The sequence below is a fragment of the Glycine soja genome, chromosome 5 (assembly GCF_004193775.1).
Source record: "Glycine soja cultivar W05 chromosome 5, ASM419377v2, whole genome shotgun sequence".
Classification (NCBI taxonomy): Eukaryota; Viridiplantae; Streptophyta; class Magnoliopsida; order Fabales; family Fabaceae; genus Glycine; species Glycine soja.
Window position 1 is genome coordinate 36,476,068 of NC_041006.1, and position 19,240 is coordinate 36,495,307.

The 19,240-nt window shown below is 34.6% G+C and overlaps 2 protein-coding genes across 2 annotated transcripts; one reads left to right on the plus strand and one right to left on the minus strand.

The window, feature by feature from the left end:
- Nucleotides 1–4,982: 4,982 nt before the first annotated feature.
- Nucleotides 4,983–7,601, plus strand: LOC114412881 (serine hydroxymethyltransferase 4). Its single transcript, XM_028376975.1, has 3 exons — nucleotides 4,983–6,189; nucleotides 6,286–6,387; nucleotides 7,116–7,601. Exons 1-3 carry the CDS (start codon nucleotides 5,121–5,123, stop codon nucleotides 7,358–7,360), a joined length of 1,416 nt encoding a protein of 471 aa, XP_028232776.1. The 5' UTR covers nucleotides 4,983–5,120; the 3' UTR covers nucleotides 7,361–7,601.
- A 1,263-nt stretch (nucleotides 7,602–8,864) lies between these two features.
- Nucleotides 8,865–16,065, minus strand: LOC114412879 (subtilisin-like protease SBT5.3). Its single transcript, XM_028376974.1, has 11 exons — nucleotides 15,831–16,065; nucleotides 15,635–15,744; nucleotides 15,442–15,539; nucleotides 15,171–15,335; nucleotides 13,751–13,859; nucleotides 11,650–12,184; nucleotides 11,202–11,296; nucleotides 10,839–11,084; nucleotides 10,480–10,594; nucleotides 10,178–10,391; nucleotides 8,865–9,751 (listed from the first exon to the last, which is right to left on the minus strand). The coding sequence occupies exons 1-11, from the start codon at nucleotides 15,915–15,917 to the stop codon at nucleotides 9,204–9,206; spliced, it is 2,322 nt and encodes a 773-aa protein (XP_028232775.1). The 5' UTR covers nucleotides 15,918–16,065; the 3' UTR covers nucleotides 8,865–9,203.
- Between the last annotated feature and the right edge of the window lie 3,175 nt (nucleotides 16,066–19,240).

Sequence of the window (19,240 nt, forward strand, 5' to 3'; positions counted from 1 at the left end):
AAAGTTTTTTCCCCATAAAAATCCTGTTCAGCTCAAATAGGATTAATTCCAATAAAAAATTAATATGCGTTTAATCTATACTCTTGTATCTTAATTTCTAAGTGGGATTTCAATAGTTTTTTTTAAGATGAAATTATCATGATTAGTTAAAAAATATTTTTGTTAATTAATTTTCACCTATCTTGAAAAACCATTTTGTATTACTTTTTTTAAGGACATTTTTATATTAGCTTTGCGTTACCAGCTTGCTAGACAAGTACAGCTCAAGACTTTGAAAAACCTGTGTCGGTTGGTTCCTCTTTAAAGAAAAGAGAATAAAAAATAACAAAAAGAAAAAAGTGCCATTCTATTCGCATTCATAGCAAAAGAGTGAGCGATCCCGGGAAATAAATTAATATACAACTAAAAGATTTGGGAATTATAATAATTAATAATTCTTTTTAAAAAGTAAAGTACAGTACTACTGGAAAAATGAACATGTTCATAGATTAAAATTTAAAAGAATATTACTAGTTACCAAAAAAAAAAAACCCATGCATCCAAGAAAGAAATATCATGTGTTTCTGTTGTCCGCTGTCTGAGATGTGATGACCTTTTTCAAATGATCATAATAGTTACTTCATAATGACAACATGTATCAAACTAAATTTTTTTCTTCAAAAAATATATGGGCAACTTTTTACTCTGATAATTGTATAAATTATTGTTTGAAATTTACTTAATTTTTGTTTGGGTTCTCTATTTATAAAAAGGGATAATTTTTTAAGAAAAAAAAATTCAAATCATAGGACTCAGGTAGCTCGCCCTTCGCTTTTCTTTTTCATGCAAATGGCCGTTCCAACTATTATTATTAATTTGTAATTATTGAAGTAAAACAATTCAATGACCAAATTAATGTTAAAAGTTAAAACAAATAAACTTGATCAACAACCTTTTGGCATAGCTTGAGTACATCGTAAAATTGGGTATTTGCTCAATTAATACGCTTATATTAATATAGCCTAGATCTAGATGCAGTTTGTCCGGCGTTGTAATTAAATAAAAATATCACGGAATTATTATGAGAACATTAGTGAATATCATAAAGTAAGTCAGAAATTAATTAAAAACTGCAGGTAGGTAATTGAGGACTTAGAAGTTGGACGTGCCAACCGCAAATAACATATGTGATTGAAAGACTCTTTACAAATGGCTTCGGCAATGGCCAATGGGCGATTTAAGGAATTATGAAGTATGCAAGATTAAGTTTATTATGTATAGATAAGCACACCTGTTGCATTTGTTTTAACATATTGATATATGTCTTTTTGTATTAGGGAGACTTTTGATTTTTTTTAACTACGGAGTATGTCCCGTTTATTATTGTATCATTTTGGGTTTAATATAATTTACATTTTTTCCTAAAAAAAAAATCTTCCTAGTCAGTGAACTAAGAAATTTTGAACTACGACTTTCTTGGCCATGTTGGTAGAGTTTGGGGGAATGTTCAAACTTGGTGGAGTGGTTCCGCTTAATCTCCAAATGTACATTTGTTCAAGTTGTTTGGTAGGCAGATTTTTTCCTCATCCTGGATTTTTTATTTATTATTATTGATAACATATTAACATCTCTTGACGATTCTACGAGATTTCTCCTGATTATAGAACTGAGTAGGGTGGCTTAAAAGGCTTTATTTTAAAAATAATTTCACTGCATTGAATTGAATATTAGTAAACTGGTTACTGGTATATATGCCTGTAAATTGAACAATAATAAATGTTTTTATAGAAGCTGGTATGGATTTTAAAATAGCCCATGTATAAAATGTGAAAAAGGAAACGTGAACTAAAATGCTACTAATAAAAGATAAAAACTAAATTAATTAAAGTTAAAGGATAAAAAGCTTGTTACATCAAGTCATTTTAAAGGTGCATTAGAGGGTGCACAAGAGGTTCTTAATTAAATATCTTTTGATTTATGGGGTAAAGAGTGAAGACACAAGAGGTTGTGATGTGGTTTTGGCTGAATATGCTGTAGTTATCATAGGTACTACAAAAGACAAAGATTTACATTACTTAGTATACTTTTGACTCATTGGTTTAAATATCATTTTGTAATATAAATTATTAAAGTATCTAACAAGGATGAAAGTCTTATGTAAATGAACATAGACCTAGCGGGCTTTCCATAATGCAAATCCGTTGATTTGCCCCCTGCACATGCGATAATCAGCCACCATGAACAACAACATAATATGCATGTCTGCTGAACATTCACCTCATTGTTAAATCAAAATTAATCCCATAGACCTATTGTAGTATTATTTATGCGGCTGAATTTCATAAATCAAAATTTATTGGATGGGGAAAAATCACAATATTTAGTAGTTCCCAGTCATAATCAGAGACCTAAAAATTAACAATCCCCATGTTAGTGAAGCAAGGTGTGGGGGGAAGGAAAGCGTCAGCATCAGTGCAGTAGAGAGGGTTGGTGATTTTGGTGAGAATAAATTGGCTATATTGCCCTCACCAACCCCGTTGCCAACAACGTCACACTGAGAATTGAATATGAAACCTAAAAGCAAATCTTGCAGTGACGTACAATGTACATATGCTATGAGGGCATCACAGTCAAATGTTGAACAATTGGATTTCGTGCTTTAACTTAAGTTGAAGTTTAAGAAGTGAAGCTGATGCTTGTTTTTGAATGAAAAGCCTTTGATATATAGTTTGATGTAAGCATTTTCCAAATTTAACTCTTCCCGTGCTTGACTGATCAGCTAATTAAGTTAACTAGTTTAATAACAAATAAACTTCTAAATCTACGAGTGTGAGTGCAAGCAGCAAACCTTTTAAACACAAGCCACTGTTTTGCCTTTTTTAATCAGCAGAAAGAGAATCCCACTAATAACACTATTCGAGATCGGTGTTCTTTTCTATTTTTGATATCTAATCTCTAATAAATTTTTCCTTTAAATTGAATTCTTAATATTTGAAAATTCTTGTTGGAGGTTGCCACGGTTAATCGAAATCTATTATATGTTTATGCGGCTATTAACCGAAGACATAAACATGTCAGTGTGATACCACGTGCAATATTTATCTGAGTGAGACTTCATGTAGCAATTTTTTTATTTTAAAAATCACCATCTTTGACACCTGATTCGGAGTGTGATTAGTCCGTTCGTGAGTTCATCCAGTATCAGTCCAAATTCCAATTAAACCATAACTTTATACAAATCAAATCCATGTCCCCACGAGGTTAACGGTGAGGAGCGTGGTTCCTCTAAAACCCACCCACCCCACGAGGTTCTTGTTGTTCTCCCTATCCCAATTTTTCGCAACCCCCAATTGTGACACCGCAATTCTGGCGAGTCTGAAACACGAAGACTCGCTCACTCTGAAACACAAAGCTTTGACGGTTTCTCCACGAGTGATAGAGTGGACCGAAGCCGATTTGTTCTCCAAAAATCAAAATCGAGAACCGAAACAGAGCAACAGAGAACGAACCACGACGAACGGGAGGAGTTAACGGTGAGGAGCAAGATCTCGTCGACCTTGGGTTTGAACACGGAGATTTGAGAGTTCGCATTAGAGAGCGAGAGCCTCGTATTGCACAGCGACAATTGAATGTTGTTGTTGTTGTAGAAGAAGAACTTGTCCTTTGGAGCCGAGTGACGCCGCTGAGTTCGCTGGTTGGGTTTCATGACGACACTTGGCTATGGGTTTGAGTGGGATTGTGATTGGGGTTGTTGTGGTTTTGGGGGTGGTGGTGATGACTTTGTTGGTGACGGTGAAGAAGAAGAATGGTGGTGGAAGAAAGGGGTTGGAGGGGTGGTGATGACTTTGTGTCCGAGTACAGCCTGTCCGTCTCAGAGCAAAAAACAGCGTCGTCGAGTTTCGTGACGTTTGAGCGTGGGTGAGGAAGTGGTCGAGGGAGGCCAGAAACAAGGTTTGTGCATTGGGAACATGGAAATGGGTGGTGGAAGGAGGAGAAAAGGTGCAGAGGGGAGAGAGAGAAGAGGAACATGAGTAGAGAGAAAGCCAGAAGGAAGAGGATCATCACCCTTCATCTTTTCTACCTATAATCCTTCGGACAAATATTACTTGTGACACCATAGGTGGGATATCTATGCCTCCGTAACACAGATAATGAATTTCGATTAATAACAAGAATCTTAAATAAAAAATTTTAAATATTAAAAATCCAATTTAAAGAAAAAATCTATTAAATATCAGATGCCAAAAACATATTATATATATATATATATATATAAATATAAAATATCAAAAACATATTTAACCCTTCATAATTTAATAAGTTTTGTTGTTGTCTTAGTTAAAACTGCTCTATTGTTTCATGTGTTGTTATTAAATTAAATACAAGAACATTACGAATAATGATATGATTTTATTCACATCTACAAGCAAATTTACCTAACAGATGTGAATGCCGTGGAAGCAAGTATTTTATGCTTTGAAATTGACACACATTGGAGTCTCTAAAGCCCAACCAAACGCACGAATATCCTGTTTGGAACAAGCTAGGACATAAATTTTTACACCAAAATAAAATTTAATAATTTTTGCTTTTACGTTTTCCACATTAAAAACGTGATTTATTGGTTGTGAAGCATGTTTTCAAACATACTATAAATTAATCTAAATATTATAAGGCAATTAAGTAATAAGTGGGAAAAAAGTTACCAAAAATGCACAGCAAAAGTTTAGGAAGAGGAAGAAGCTACTCTGTTTGTAAGACCGTGTTTATGGTGTTGGCTTGTCATAATAGATTCAAATTGTATTTTAAAAGAAAATTATGTGTATTTCTATCGAAGACAATTCTACTTCAATCAATAAAACTATTATAAATAATAAAATTTAGGCTCTGACCAATTGATATAATTATATATTTGAAAGTTGGACTAAGCAGAAACTAGTTATTAATCTGACATGTTGAATAGGGTATTTATAAATGTAAAAAGAGGAAAGAATTGAAGAGGTGGTTGGTAGAAGGAAGCAAAGGCTACAAGGGTCATTTGACAGGCGGTGGCAAAGCTTTTAAAGACGCACACATAGGCACTGGGCACTCACATTAGCATTCCACCTCAAAGCAACACAAGAACACTCTCTTGAACATTCATGGATCCAGTGAGCGTGTGGGGTAACACGCCCTTGGCGACGGTGGATCCCGAGATCCATGACCTCATCGAGAAGGAGAAGCACCGCCAATGCCGCGGCATCGAGCTCATCGCCTCCGAGAACTTCACCTCCTTCGCAGTCATCGAGGCCCTCGGCAGCGCCCTCACCAACAAATACTCCGAGGGCATGCCCGGCAACCGCTACTACGGCGGCAACGAATTCATCGACCAGATCGAAAACCTCTGCCGCTCACGCGCCCTCCAGGCCTTCCACCTCGACGCCCAATCCTGGGGCGTCAATGTGCAGCCCTACTCCGGCTCCCCTGCCAACTTCGCCGCCTACACCGCCGTCCTCAACCCCCACGACCGCATCATGGGCCTGGATCTCCCCTCCGGCGGCCACCTCACCCACGGCTACTACACCTCCGGCGGCAAGAAGATCTCCGCCACCTCCATTTACTTCGAGAGCCTCCCTTACAAAGTAAACTCCACCACCGGCTACATCGACTACGACCGCTTGGAGGAAAAAGCCCTAGACTTCAGGCCCAAATTGATAATCTGCGGTGGCAGCGCTTACCCTCGCGATTGGGACTACAAACGCTTCAGGGAAATTGCGGATAAGTGCGGGGCATTGCTTCTCTGCGACATGGCGCACACTAGCGGCCTTGTGGCCGCGCAGGAAGTGAACAGCCCCTTCGAGTATTGCGACATTGTGACCACCACCACGCATAAGAGCTTGCGGGGTCCACGGGCGGGGATGATCTTTTACCGGAAGGGCCCGAAGCCGCCGAAGAAGGGGCAGCCGGAGAACGCGGTTTATGATTTCGAGGACAAGATCAACTTTGCGGTGTTCCCTTCGCTGCAGGGTGGGCCCCACAACCACCAGATCGGGGCTCTTGCCGTGGCGCTGAAGCAGGCCGCGTCGCCCGGGTTTAAGGCCTACGCCAAGCAGGTTAAGGCCAACGCCGTTGCGCTTGGGAATTACTTGATGGGGAAAGGGTACAGTCTTGTCACTGGAGGCACGGAGAACCATCTTGTCTTGTGGGATCTCAGACCTCTTGGATTGACTGGTAATATATATATAGGATTGGATCGCTGCTTTTTTATTTCTATTTGTTGCCAATGTATCTGAATCTGACTCGTTTCTTGTGTTTATTGCTTTGCAGGGAATAAGGTGGAGAAACTCTGTGATCTCTGCAACATTACTGTTAATAAGAACGCAGTTTTTGGTGATAGCAGTGCCTTGGCCCCCGGTGGAGTGCGAATTGGTAACCAACTTATTTCTCTTTTATGTGCTAGAATACAGATCTTGCTTTACTAACTCAATTCAAAACAAGATCTCATTTTTAAGATCAAATAATGATTTCCTAAGGCTAGGACTATATCCTTAATTTTATTTTTTTTATCACAGAACTTAGATGAAGTTTCTTACCAAATTTTGTACTGTTCTCTTATCAGAATTGGAATGTAAGTAATAAAGTTTCTATTAAAGGCTAGCATATTCCACCTTCTGTCCAGGGTTGAGCCCTGGGATATATTGAAGTAAAATTTTAATTTTGATTGGAGAACAAAATGCTTAAAACACCAAAGTGATTGCATCTAAGTTTTGTGGATTTTTTAATGCATTTGTACAAGGTATCTTGGTAAGTTGTAGATTAGTATTGGAAGAAATTTCATTGAGGATGTTTTTTTTACTTTCTAGTGCTTTAACAATGGTGTATTAGATCGGGCTAAGCTTGCAGACTGCCATTATTAATGAGTTTCGAGTTGTTTGATTGTGCAATATGATTGCCAAATCAATTACTATAAACTAATTGGTCATTTTGTTATTTGTTTTTAATATTTATTCCTAAAAATGAATTATTTTGATGTATTAATTACAAAAATGCTTTTTTTTATTGCCCCTGTTTCTGTATTTTTCTCTGATGTTAGTTAAATGTGTGACTGTGACTTTGTTTATCATGGGTGAATGCCTGATTGGAGTTTGTGTGAACAGGTGCCCCTGCCATGACTTCTAGGGGTTTGGTTGAAAAGGACTTTGAGCAGATTGGTGAGTTCCTTCACCGTGCTGTGACTCTCACACTGGAGATCCAGAAGGAGCATGGCAAACTTCTCAAGGATTTCAACAAGGGCCTCGTCAACAACAAGGCCATTGAAGATCTCAAAGCTGATGTTGAGAAGTTCTCTGCCACATTTGACATGCCTGGCTTCCTGGTATCTGAAATGAAGTACAAGGATTAGGTTCAATCATAACGCTCTCTACTTAATTGTGTCACTCAAAGTTCGGCACAAAGGGCAGAAATGGAGAAAAAGGAAATAAGTGTCTTCCATTCTGGGAGGGGTAGGGTTTATCGTGATGGTGTTTCAATTCAAAAGTTTGAAATTTCTTTGTCTTTGATTTCATGTTTTTGTTACCCTGATTGATCATATTTTTTTCATATTAACAATTGAAATAATACATGTGCTTTCTTTCTTTTCCTCACAAGCTAGTAGTAGTATGTTTCATGATTTCATCTTCAAAATATTGCTCAACAGAACATCTTAATTCTTAACAACCACGAGTTTTAGTTGATTTAAGCAAAAAAAAAAAAAAAAAAAAAAAATTATCCAAATAAATCCATCGTCTTTCTTATGCCTCAATGTCCAATGCCTCTCCCCCCCTATTTGAAAACCAAAATGCTCCATGTCTAATTGTGATAAACTGATAATACCCCTCTGGCAGATTATGAGGTTAACGTAATCCTGTAACCTATTGTAGATAATGAAATTTTCTTTGAGGATTGATGTTTATTTGACTTTTGTAACTTTAACTCAAATTCTTATTGTGGTGTTTTCATTGTCTAATTACTGAATTGATTCTCGGTGCATCACTTCAACGTCTTCTCGGTGTAGTAAGTTCCTCACGCTCCTCTTGGAAAGAGATTATGCATCAAGAGTTAATCGGTAGAAGCAAAAAAATAATAAGACGTTCATTAATAATTATACAGCGTGACTTTTCAACATACTTCCAACATCTTTTTGACAATTTTCCCAATCCCATATCTGCTGCCTCTAGTTTCTTATTTTTGCTCATGTACTCAATGCCAATGGATTATTAAATGGATCCAATGTAAGAAAGCCTGCTTAAAGCCATTAAAATGTACATAGGAATGAAGTGAGCAGCTATTGCTTTGTGGTTGTTGAACTAATTTACTCGATGCAATCTGAATCAGCCACTAAAGGGCTCGTTTCTCCCCTCATTAGAGGCGTGGGATTTTTTTGCTCACTCAGCGTCCTAAAACACACATCTTATCTCTAATGATTTCTATCATTGCAAGAATTACAATTAAAAACTAAAATATCATTTAAGGAACCAAAAAGTTCTGGGAAGAAAAAAAGGAGGATCAGTCCAGTAAATATAATCAATTAGATTGAATTGAACTTCTACAGACCCAGAAGGCACTCGATGCATTTTCACCGTAGGTGGGTTGTCTTTCTGTACTATACTGCTCGCTTAGCAAAATAATCAGGTTAAGAAAGCTTGCTATTTTTTTATCTTGTTGAGGGGGTTTGTTGTCATTGAAAACACATTGTACTCAGGAATTTGACTCAACATGTTCAACCCACAAATTATCACATTTAAACAAATCTAAATCAATCGCAGATCATATATTCAACATTTTACATATTAAATATTTCATATCATAGTTCCTCACTTCGTTACTACAAAGTCAAAACTTTATGTGTGCAATATTCTCAACACAAATTGAACTAAGAACCAATATTCTTACATCATAGACTACAACATGAGGTTTTAACATGCCATGTAAGAAACTTAATGCCAACAAGTAAGGCTTGAAATATGATTAGAATAAGAAACTTCCCAGATTTTATATCTAGGAGGAGAATGAACGTGTTAGGTTTTATTTCTCCTTGGAATCATAGTAAAAGTACACCCAAAGAAAGCCACTTGCTGGTTTCTTTGTTATCAATCAATGTCAGAGATAACTCTCAAAGAAGCCCTAGTTTGGAAGATATATCATACAATTTAGAATAGGCTACCAATCAATTAGAAATGAAAATGAGCTAAATTGCATCAATTACTTCAATTTCTAGTTAAGAGGGCCTTCACAACTATTGGACTCGTGACGTAATGCTTGCCATCTGACCATATCAGTTTTCCAAATACGTAGTTATTTGTGGCCTTTCCTTGCATGGCCTTGAAGGTTACTTTAAAGCTCTTCTCTTCACCAACATTTTTGAACTTCAAGATGCTTGGCTTCACAGAAATGGTGATTCCATGCGGGTTTTGAACATGAGCAATGTACGTCCCTGGAGAGCCAACACTTTTCAATCTCCTTGTAACTGTCACTGACCCAGAGAGTTTTGGGACTGTGATTGAGGGATAGTTCAGGTTGAGGAGACTAAATTTCTTGCGGCATTGATATGGACCTTCTGTGAACACTGAGATCTGTGTCGCATTGTAACCTAAAGCACATAAGAAGTTGAGGTAATCATCAATTGTTGTGTCATAAACTAGCCCGGGATCCATTGCTCTGTTTGGTTGAACATGTCCTGCCCCGTAACTGAATGGTGTTGCCTTGCCATCAGTAGCATTCAGTAGTGGCTCCACCTCATTGTCTAGTGTTGTAGCTGAAAGTAGCAGAGGACAAATCATCAACTTTTGATAGCTACTTTAACCTCACTAATCAAAGTTGCTTTCTATATATGTATGGATAACAACTTAGATACAGTTCCTTAGATACTATTGGTGTCGTTCTCCAATTAGAATTGGAGTTTCACCTCCCCTCATAATCTTACATATAGTTTCTTAGGTACTGTAATCGCTGTTTTCTAATTAGAATTAGAGTTTCACCTTGCACAATCTTTTAATGAAAACCTTTATTAACACTAGCAGAATTTAAGAAACTATATCTAAGTTACTTTCTATATGTATATATCTAAGCTACTTTCTATATGTATATATCTAAGCTTTATATTTCTGGGACATTTTATTGTAGATTGGCTTAAAATAAAAAGGATTTGAAGCGTGAGAAACTTGAAGAGCATCTCACTCACCCGTGGTCATGATTGCTGATTTAATAGCAGCAGGACTCCACGTAGGATATAAGGCTCTCAACAGTCCCACAATGCCAGAAACGTGAGGGCATGACATTGATGTGCCTGAAACTGAGTTAAATGGAATCCTGCGTTTGTCGAACACTTGATTGGTTGGTCCTTGGGCTTCAGTATAGGCCGCTATAACTGACACCCCTGGTGCAGTGATATCAGGCTGAATATATTGGACAAATTAAAATTGTTAGATATCTAACACATTACAACAAGTTTCAAGCCAAATTACACTTAGTGAGTAATGTCACCTTTAGGATCTCGGGCACGATAGTATTTGGTCCTTTTGATGAAAAGGCTGCCATAAACGGGGCTGGCTTAGTATCCAACTGAGTCTTTGGATGTGTAATATATGCCACTGGGAACCTAGCAATATATAAATTTCAAGTAGTCAAGTTGAAAAACTGAAATTGATGATTATCCTTTCGGGATGTTTATATAGCTCAAAAGATAACAATCACAAAAAACTAGAATTGCTTCCTCTATTTATTTGACCATAAATTGTAAGTATAATAACAATAGTATTGTGCAAACCCCAAAGTAGGCATAACTTAAGGCATAGCATGAATTGGTATTAATAAGTGGCCGACTAGACTGGTAAATATCTTACTTGGTTGAGTTGATGTACGTAAAGACAGCACTGCCATCAGTAAAATTGATATGAGAAGCAGGAAGGACATGAGGATCAGCTATAATTTCATTCCCAGTAGTCTTGTCATTAGCAAGGACCATTCCCACAGCACCAGCAAGAAAAGCTTGCTCTCCCTTGTCCACTCTTGCATTTATTCCTCGGAGACACACCACGATCTTTCCCTTCACCTTGTTGGGATCCAGGGTCCCATTCTGGCACAGCACCCTGCATGCACATAAATCTTTTATTTACCGAATCCAGTACTATGTTAATTATGCCAAATGATCATTCAACAACTGATGACTATAACGAATTTTCAATTTATTTCTTTTTTATACTTACGCATCTTCAGCTCTTGCACTCGCCAATTTAGCATCTGTAGCTTTAATAATTGGGTAGAACTTGGGTGCCAATATCGTAGCTGATAGGCTTTCGCCCTTCAAATCAAGCAATGTACAAGAATATTGAGTCAGCTGATAATGTTTATATATTAAAAGTAACTCCTAGATCAAAGTAGTTTTTCCATCATTTTTTGCACTAATAATATTAATTTTGACTGACATGACAAGTGTCCATTTTATTTTACGTGAAATCTCTTACAATGCCACATATCACCAAATTATCTTGATATGATAAAGTGAGATAAGGGCTAACTTAGTCTGTTATAAACATTTAAGGGACTATAGAACTACATTGTAAAAAATAAAAATTACACTCAAGGTGGATAAAGTTAAACTCTTCCAAAATTTCCATTAAAAAAAAAAAAAAAGAGTGTGGGGAAGAGACAAACCTTGAAGGTGATATTGTTACCAAGGAAAACGTAAGTGGGGAACTGTCGATCCATGGTGCTGGCAGCAACCGTAACATGCCAGGGTGCAAGATTTTCCGCAGTGGCATCCGCAGGCCCACTGTTGCCAGCGGAGCAAACCACCACAATGCCATGTTTGGCGGCATGGAAGGATCCGATGGCAACACTATCCTTGAAAAACGTGGAGGCCGAGCCACCGAGCGAGAGGGAGAGGACATCGACGCCGTCGTGGATGGCGAGGTCGAAGGCTGCCAAGATATCGGCGTCGAAGCACTCGTCGCCGGCGACGGGGGGCCAGCAGACCTTGTAGGCTGCCACACGTGCCATTGGTGAGCCACCCTTGGCTGTGCCGTGGCCCTGGCCGAAGACGCTGACACGTGCGACCATGTTCCCGCCAGCTGTGGATAGGGTGTGGGTCCCGTGGCCCTCGTTGTCACGTGGCGAGTCAAAGGAGGAGTTAAGGGGGCCCGCCACTGAGGCGTAGCCCTTGTTGAAGTACCTTGCCCCTATTAGCTTCCTGCATTATTTAGCGTGAGTGGGCCCCATATTTGCTTCACTAAATTGGAGCAAAGATTGTTGTATTATATGGAAAATGCTGACCTTCAGAGTGTGTATGGGTGGAAGGAACATAGACTAAGGAGAAAAATAAAAAACAAGAATAGTGTGTACAAATTTGAAGTTAATGTCATATGTCTTTCATCAGGAGTAGCCCTCAATAATTGGTTGGATAAATAAGAAAAATGCTAAATTCAACCAATGATTGTTGTACTTCATGGTTACAAAAGGATTAGTAACATATTCTCTAAGATAACTTTTTCTTTTACTTCCTTTAATCTTGAATATAAGAAGGAGAATAATTTATTTTAATAAAAAAATTAGTTAGAATCATTTAATTATATAAATTTTATTTAAAATATTCTTTTTCTAAATCATCCTCCCTTAGAACTAAATATAAAAAATCACTGAAAATAAAACTCAATTAAACAAATAATATTTTCATGATGTTCTTATTAAATAAAACAAAATTAATTGAGATTTATTTATATTTGATATTGACACACAATGATTTTTTTTTTTACTTATATTCAATATGATATTAGTTAACATTTATTAAAAATTATAAAATTGCTGAATGAAAGGCAAGAAACAGAATAATTAATGATTTTTAATGAATTTTAACTAATAATAAATAATGTATTTAAAATATTTTATTATTAATATTTTTCAAAATAGTCTTCTTCTCTAACAAGGCCATATCCTTTTACTTGACACGGAGAGAGGAATTCAAATTAAGAGTTTTTTAAAAAATTCTTAGATATAAAATGACAATAATGACCAGGTTTACATTCAATCTATCAATCTCCATAAATTTCCAATGTTGGTTCGTTTGATTTTTTTAAAAGTCTTTATAATTAAAAAAAATACTTTTAGCATTGAATAATAATTAAATAATTTTAAAATAAAATAATAGTTTGATGAAAAAAACTATATTTTCTTAAAAAAAATCATTATTTCTTTAATTTATAACAAAATCATGTAGTCAACATTGAAAGATTGAGCCACGGGACGCGAGCGAAATCATCCCCTAGTTGGCGGTGAGAAATTGCTGCCCTTATTTGTAATCTCATTGATTCATTGGTGTGAAAACAGTAGAATAAAACAATAAGATAACGAAAAAACACATGTTTGAATTCTGAAACTTTGCTGCTTTCAAAGGAATGTACTTGAGTGTTTAATCCTTTCATTGTAGTAGTCAACTAATAAAGAGTGCCAATTCAAAGAAGGGTATATATATGTGCCCTTAGGCACAGGGCTGCAGAAGTTAAACAATTAGGTAAGAAACATTTATGATGCATTACAGATGACTAAGAAAATATTAAAAGCAAATACAAATAAGTGGTTTTGAGACACAGATTAAAAAGTTTAAAAGAAAAATATTTTTAATGAGACGTGGAAAATTATGTTACTTATGATTTGTTTTAACTTCTATAATATTCTCAATAATCAATATTTTTTTTAATACTTTCATTTGATTTTTATTTAGTTTTATCAATATCCCAACAGAGTCTAAGGAAGATGGTACCTGTTGCAGTGAAAAGTATGATCAATTCCGTTATGACAGATTCCTCTCCACTTTGATGGAATTGGTCCCAAGCCTTCCTCACTAAAGCTCTTTGATTCAGGCCAAACACCTAGCAGTAATGCGGTGGGAGCAAAAGAGAGAAAAGTGTGGTCAAAATAAGATAAGCATATTGTAAAACGGAGATTCTACTTCTACCCCTTCTCCCTCACTCTCATCCAAATCTAGCATGATCATGGTCCTGTTTTTAGTTCTCATTGCCCCCACCCACTTTTCACGCCTACAGTTTGGGGAGCATTTTGAAAATGAAGCTGATGTATGCACTCATCAATTTTCTTATTGGTGAGCTTATCATGACTTCCTTGGACTATCCCCACCTTGGCACCATTGTTAGCCCCCACCTCACAGAATAAGCCCACCCTTTTTTATTTGTTTATTTATTTTAGTCCTATCGTTATGAACAGAAGTCATAACATATACTTTTGTCCCAATCTAAGTATGATTTATGACCAACCTTCTGCATCACAAAATAAACACAGACTGAATTTTATAACATATATTTATAACTTTTTAATTATTTAAAATAATGAACATCTAATGGAGTAGTATAAACCCACTATTGTAACAAAATTCTAATTATAATTCTAATATATACAACAGACAAATGACAAGATGCCTGATTGTCCATGTTGCCTTTCTAAAGGTGGTCCGTTTGTGATAAATCGACTGAAAGTCGACTACTCCATCATTTATCACCAAACATTTTCTATACAGTGTAATCTAACCACAAAAAGTTTTGCAATTTCTTTAGAAATAATTGCTTTCATCTTATTTCATTTTAGTATTAACTTTTTTTTGGATGATTCAGGATATTACTGGATCGAAAGTTAATCTCTTAAAATACTGAAATCGATTTACGAAATTGACTTTTTCTAACATATATTTTTTAACATATATTTAAGGGATAAAGTTATGTTCTAACCATATTATATCATGTTTGTCCATTTCATTTTGGTGTTAATTATGCTTTATGAGTATAATTACTGTATAAAAATAATGTAAGTGTAGTTATAGCTAATCACACGAGATTAATGCAATTAGTCTATTTCTTCAAGATGGTTCGTGAACATTCATACTTAGGGTGTGGAAAAGAACTAGTCTAACAACCCATTGCCGGCAAGATTCAAATTAATAATAAACTAATGTTATGAAATCAACTTTTTTGAAATGATCAAACTCTGGATTGGTGGTGGGGGATAGAGATACGATGAGATAACTACTTTGAGTATGTTCCACATGTATAAGTCAACGATCTAGATTAAACCATAATAATAATAATCAAACCCCGTTAATTCAAAGGTGTTGCTGACCAATTTGAAAAGAATAGCAAGAGTTTTAAAACACATAAATCAGGAAAACTAACCTGTATCCAGGTTTCCAATGATGACACCCTCACCAAATCTGGCTTTCTTCCAGATTGAGTTGGATTGGATCACCCCATTATGCTCTAGCCCCATGAAATCCCATGATCGAGTGGTGTGTAGCTTTCTCCCACGGTTCTCGAACACTGACAACACTTTGGGGTGCTCTAGAAGCAGTATGGACAAAAGGGTATAAGTACACAATGAGAAAAAGGAAGCACAGAGGAGAGAAAACAGAGGAACTAAGCAGAGGATAAGGTTCTTGGTTCTTACTTGATATCTCAGCAGCTACTTCTTCTTCCAAAATTGCAGCAAAACCATTGATGTGCCTTGTGTATGAGTAAAAGATGGAGTCCTTGGTTGTATTAGAACTACAAAAAAGAAGCAAACTCAAACAATTTCAATAGGTAATAAATTGTACCATATGTGAGTTAAGATGTTATAATTGCATTTTTTTTTATCTTACCTTCCTAAGAAAGATCCCAGAAACTCATGGTGGGACTGTGTAACTTGATTGAAGTCAACTGAGGATAATTCTGGCTTGTGTGAGTGGGCTCCCAAGTACACCACATATGACTACAATTAAAATGGTGCAGTGCAAGGATTAGATCTTTTTCCAGTTTTATTTATCTTTTTCAAGATTGCAAATTGCAATGCCTCACCTTTTTCAATGCAAAGCTGGGTCTGTGCAGTAGAAAGACAAGAAGAATTTGAAGGAGAAAGTGGATGGAAGAACTTGGTGGCCTCATTGCTTTGCCTCTCTAGGAAGTCCTCCTTTGCTTTTGCCTTGTTTTGAATGTAACAGAAACACAACCTGTTTGGTTTTATAGGGTAATAGCAGTCCTTGTAAAACATAGTGATAGTGATTGCACCCTTGCTCCTTAGGTTGAAATTATATTTAATGTACTTTGTTTGCCATATCAGATTCAGTTCACTAAGTGGTTTTAATACCTTTTTTAATTTGTACTCTACTAATAGAGTTTATAATATTATATTCTTAGACTTAAAAATATTATACACAATCACACTCTCATTAAAGTGTTTAAAATAGAGATACTGCATTACCATTATATTTAAATAATAAAAATATACATTAGTTATAATTTCATTGGATTAAATAAAGAGAGCCATCAAAACTTTCTCAAACTAAGCACATACAAGAAATCACCAACGAGACAGCTAATAATTACCAAATATAATATTAACAAGGTGGCTTTATATAAACTCTGGTTGGACCCCATACAGAAATACAGAAATACAGAAATATCACTTTTGGACTACTGCGGGTTTGAGAAAAATAACAAATGCAGTGTTTATTCCGAGGGAGTGTGTAGCAAGCTAATTAATTGAGGCGAGGATTGAGGAAATAGGTATTTGGCAAAAAATTGACAAGTTAGCTTTAAGTATAAAAATGTAATTTCTATCCAAGAAAAAAATTGTAATGGAAAGTTACTAACCAAAAGGTATTTAGTTAATTGAAGTGGAAATATTAATAAAATTAGTTATAAAAATTAGCTGTAAAATAAAATAAAAGAGCATGTTCATGTGATTTTTTTTATTTTTAAAAAATATATTTTAGTTAGCTATTGTCTTAACTTTTCTGTTGATTTTGAACTTTTATAATTTTTAAGATCAAATATTTTATTAAAAAAATAAAGTGATAGTATAAGTAATTTAATGATTAAAATAAATAGTGTAATATTAATAAAAAGTTGTTAAAATATTTAGGATAATAATAATAATCTATAAATCATTAACTCAACCGTTATTTGAAGTAGTGTTTGAAAAAAATGCCGAGTTAATAATAAATTATAGTAAATATTTTATATCAGTTCAAAATATATATTTTTTAGAATGATAGTGCAAGTTTATTGAACTCTATAAATAAACTCTGGTAGGACCCCGTAAAGAAATTTCATTTTTGGACTATTTCGGGTCTGTGAAAAATAACAAATGCAGTGTTTATTTATTACACTTAACTGTGACAATAATACAAGCAAGCTAATTAATCAGGGTGAGGAATGAGGGAATAAGTATTTTATATGGCTGTGTGTTTTTAAATATAGGTTATATTCGGCAAAAATAATTGACAAGTTACATTTAGGTTAGAAATTTATTTTTTAATTGCAAGTTATTAAATAAAAGTTATTAATTGAAGTAGAAATGTTTGGCGAAATTAATTGTTGAATTAGTTAATAAATGTGAATTAAAATAAATAAAATGTTTATGTGATTTTTATTCACATTTTATTATATAATTAATTATAGTTTTAATTTTTTTAGTTAATTTTTAATATCAAATATTTTATTAAAAATAAAAAGTAATGTAATGATTAAAATAGTGTAGTATTATATTAATATTAATCTATATATTATATACTCAGATGTTATTTCAAATAAAACACTTCAAATTATAATTTCAAATAACTTATCTAACACACTTATATGATTACACTTTTAGAAATGACATTATCGGGAAAATGGAACCTTTAGGACTACTACTATGAATTTATCGTTAAATTTAAAAATAGGTTCGACTGGAATTTAATATTTTTAAAGTTTTAATTATAAAAGAAGTGAAAATAGAAATAGAAGTTAAAAATTGGATTATGAGATTATTTTTATTTTTATATAAAATTCATATATTTTTGTCCTTTCCTCCGAGCTAAATATAAAAATGTATTATTTTACTGAAATTCATCAATGCTTAGAAATAAGTTTTTCAAACTTATGCCAAAGATAAAAATAGCATATTGATGAATAATTATACAAATTTAGCACTAGATTACTAGTATGTTTTAATTGGAAAGGGAGAGAGACAAGTTACCCTTAATAATGACATTGGGTTGGGACGTCAAGGTTAACATCAATTACTCTTCTGAAATGGGCCCATTTAATTATTGGGAGTGTGGCAGTTTAATGTGATTATCAATTTTAACCAACAACCAATTAAGACAAATGAAAGCATTATTGAAAGAAGACAATAAGTATATTCCATCGCAATCAAAATAGCATATGGTATACTGTTGCCGCCCATGCTTCCAAAACCTCCTGCGGACAGATTCCAATAATCTATTTTCATTTACCTCTTTTAACTTTTCAGATATCTTTTATGTTTATTAATAATCTATTTTGTTTCTTTAAAAAGTTCATTTTTTTTTAATTTCAGTATTAGTAATTTGTGCTTTTTTAATTTTGTATACAGCACCAGATTTTATTTCTTTCAATAAATGTTCACTATCTAGCTAGCATGAAGTATCTGCGCATCATTTTCCTTTGGGGTTTGGGTCTGGGATATAAAGGTGGATGCTGCATATATGGGTCGAACCTTTTGGATCTTACCAGGAAGGAGGGATATTTTCGTGTTTGTTTGCCCATAAGAAAGGCTTGGAAGGTGCAGAAGTTCCTATGAAGTCAGATCCTAGTTCATTATTATTGACTTTGGGTTGTACTCATATCTTTGTAGCTTTGAGAAATTTTAATTTTAAGATTGTATGTTCCTGATTCATAATCCGTACCCATTATGAAAATAGAATTTGAATTTATTTTTAAATCAAAATTTATGTTTGAAACTTAAAAGGATAAAACTATATTAACTTCATAATTTATCAGTAACAATAACAGAACTCAAAATAAAAATAAGAGAACAGCAGTAGGACATAGACTGCAAGTAAATGAACATGGGATGACCAACTTTTGCTGTAATGAAGAGCAATGGTAGTGTATCAATGGAGAAGATGATGGGTGTTGTAATGAAGAGCACTGATAGTGTATCAATGGAGAAGATGATGGGTGCTGTAATGAAAAGCACTGGTAGTGTACCAATGGAGAAGATGATGGGTGGGTCTTTACCATAGTTTTAAAACGAGTGAAATCTGATAGATTAACCAATTTCGCTTAAAACTTAAAAAAAAAACTTTCAGAACAACATGGTTTTGATTTTGAATTTTTTTATAACTTATGATCCTTTTAAGTAATATTTACTTTTATTATTATTAATTTATACATATTATATTATTTTTTTCCCATATCACTAGAATATTATATTAAAATATTTAAAAATATATATTTTA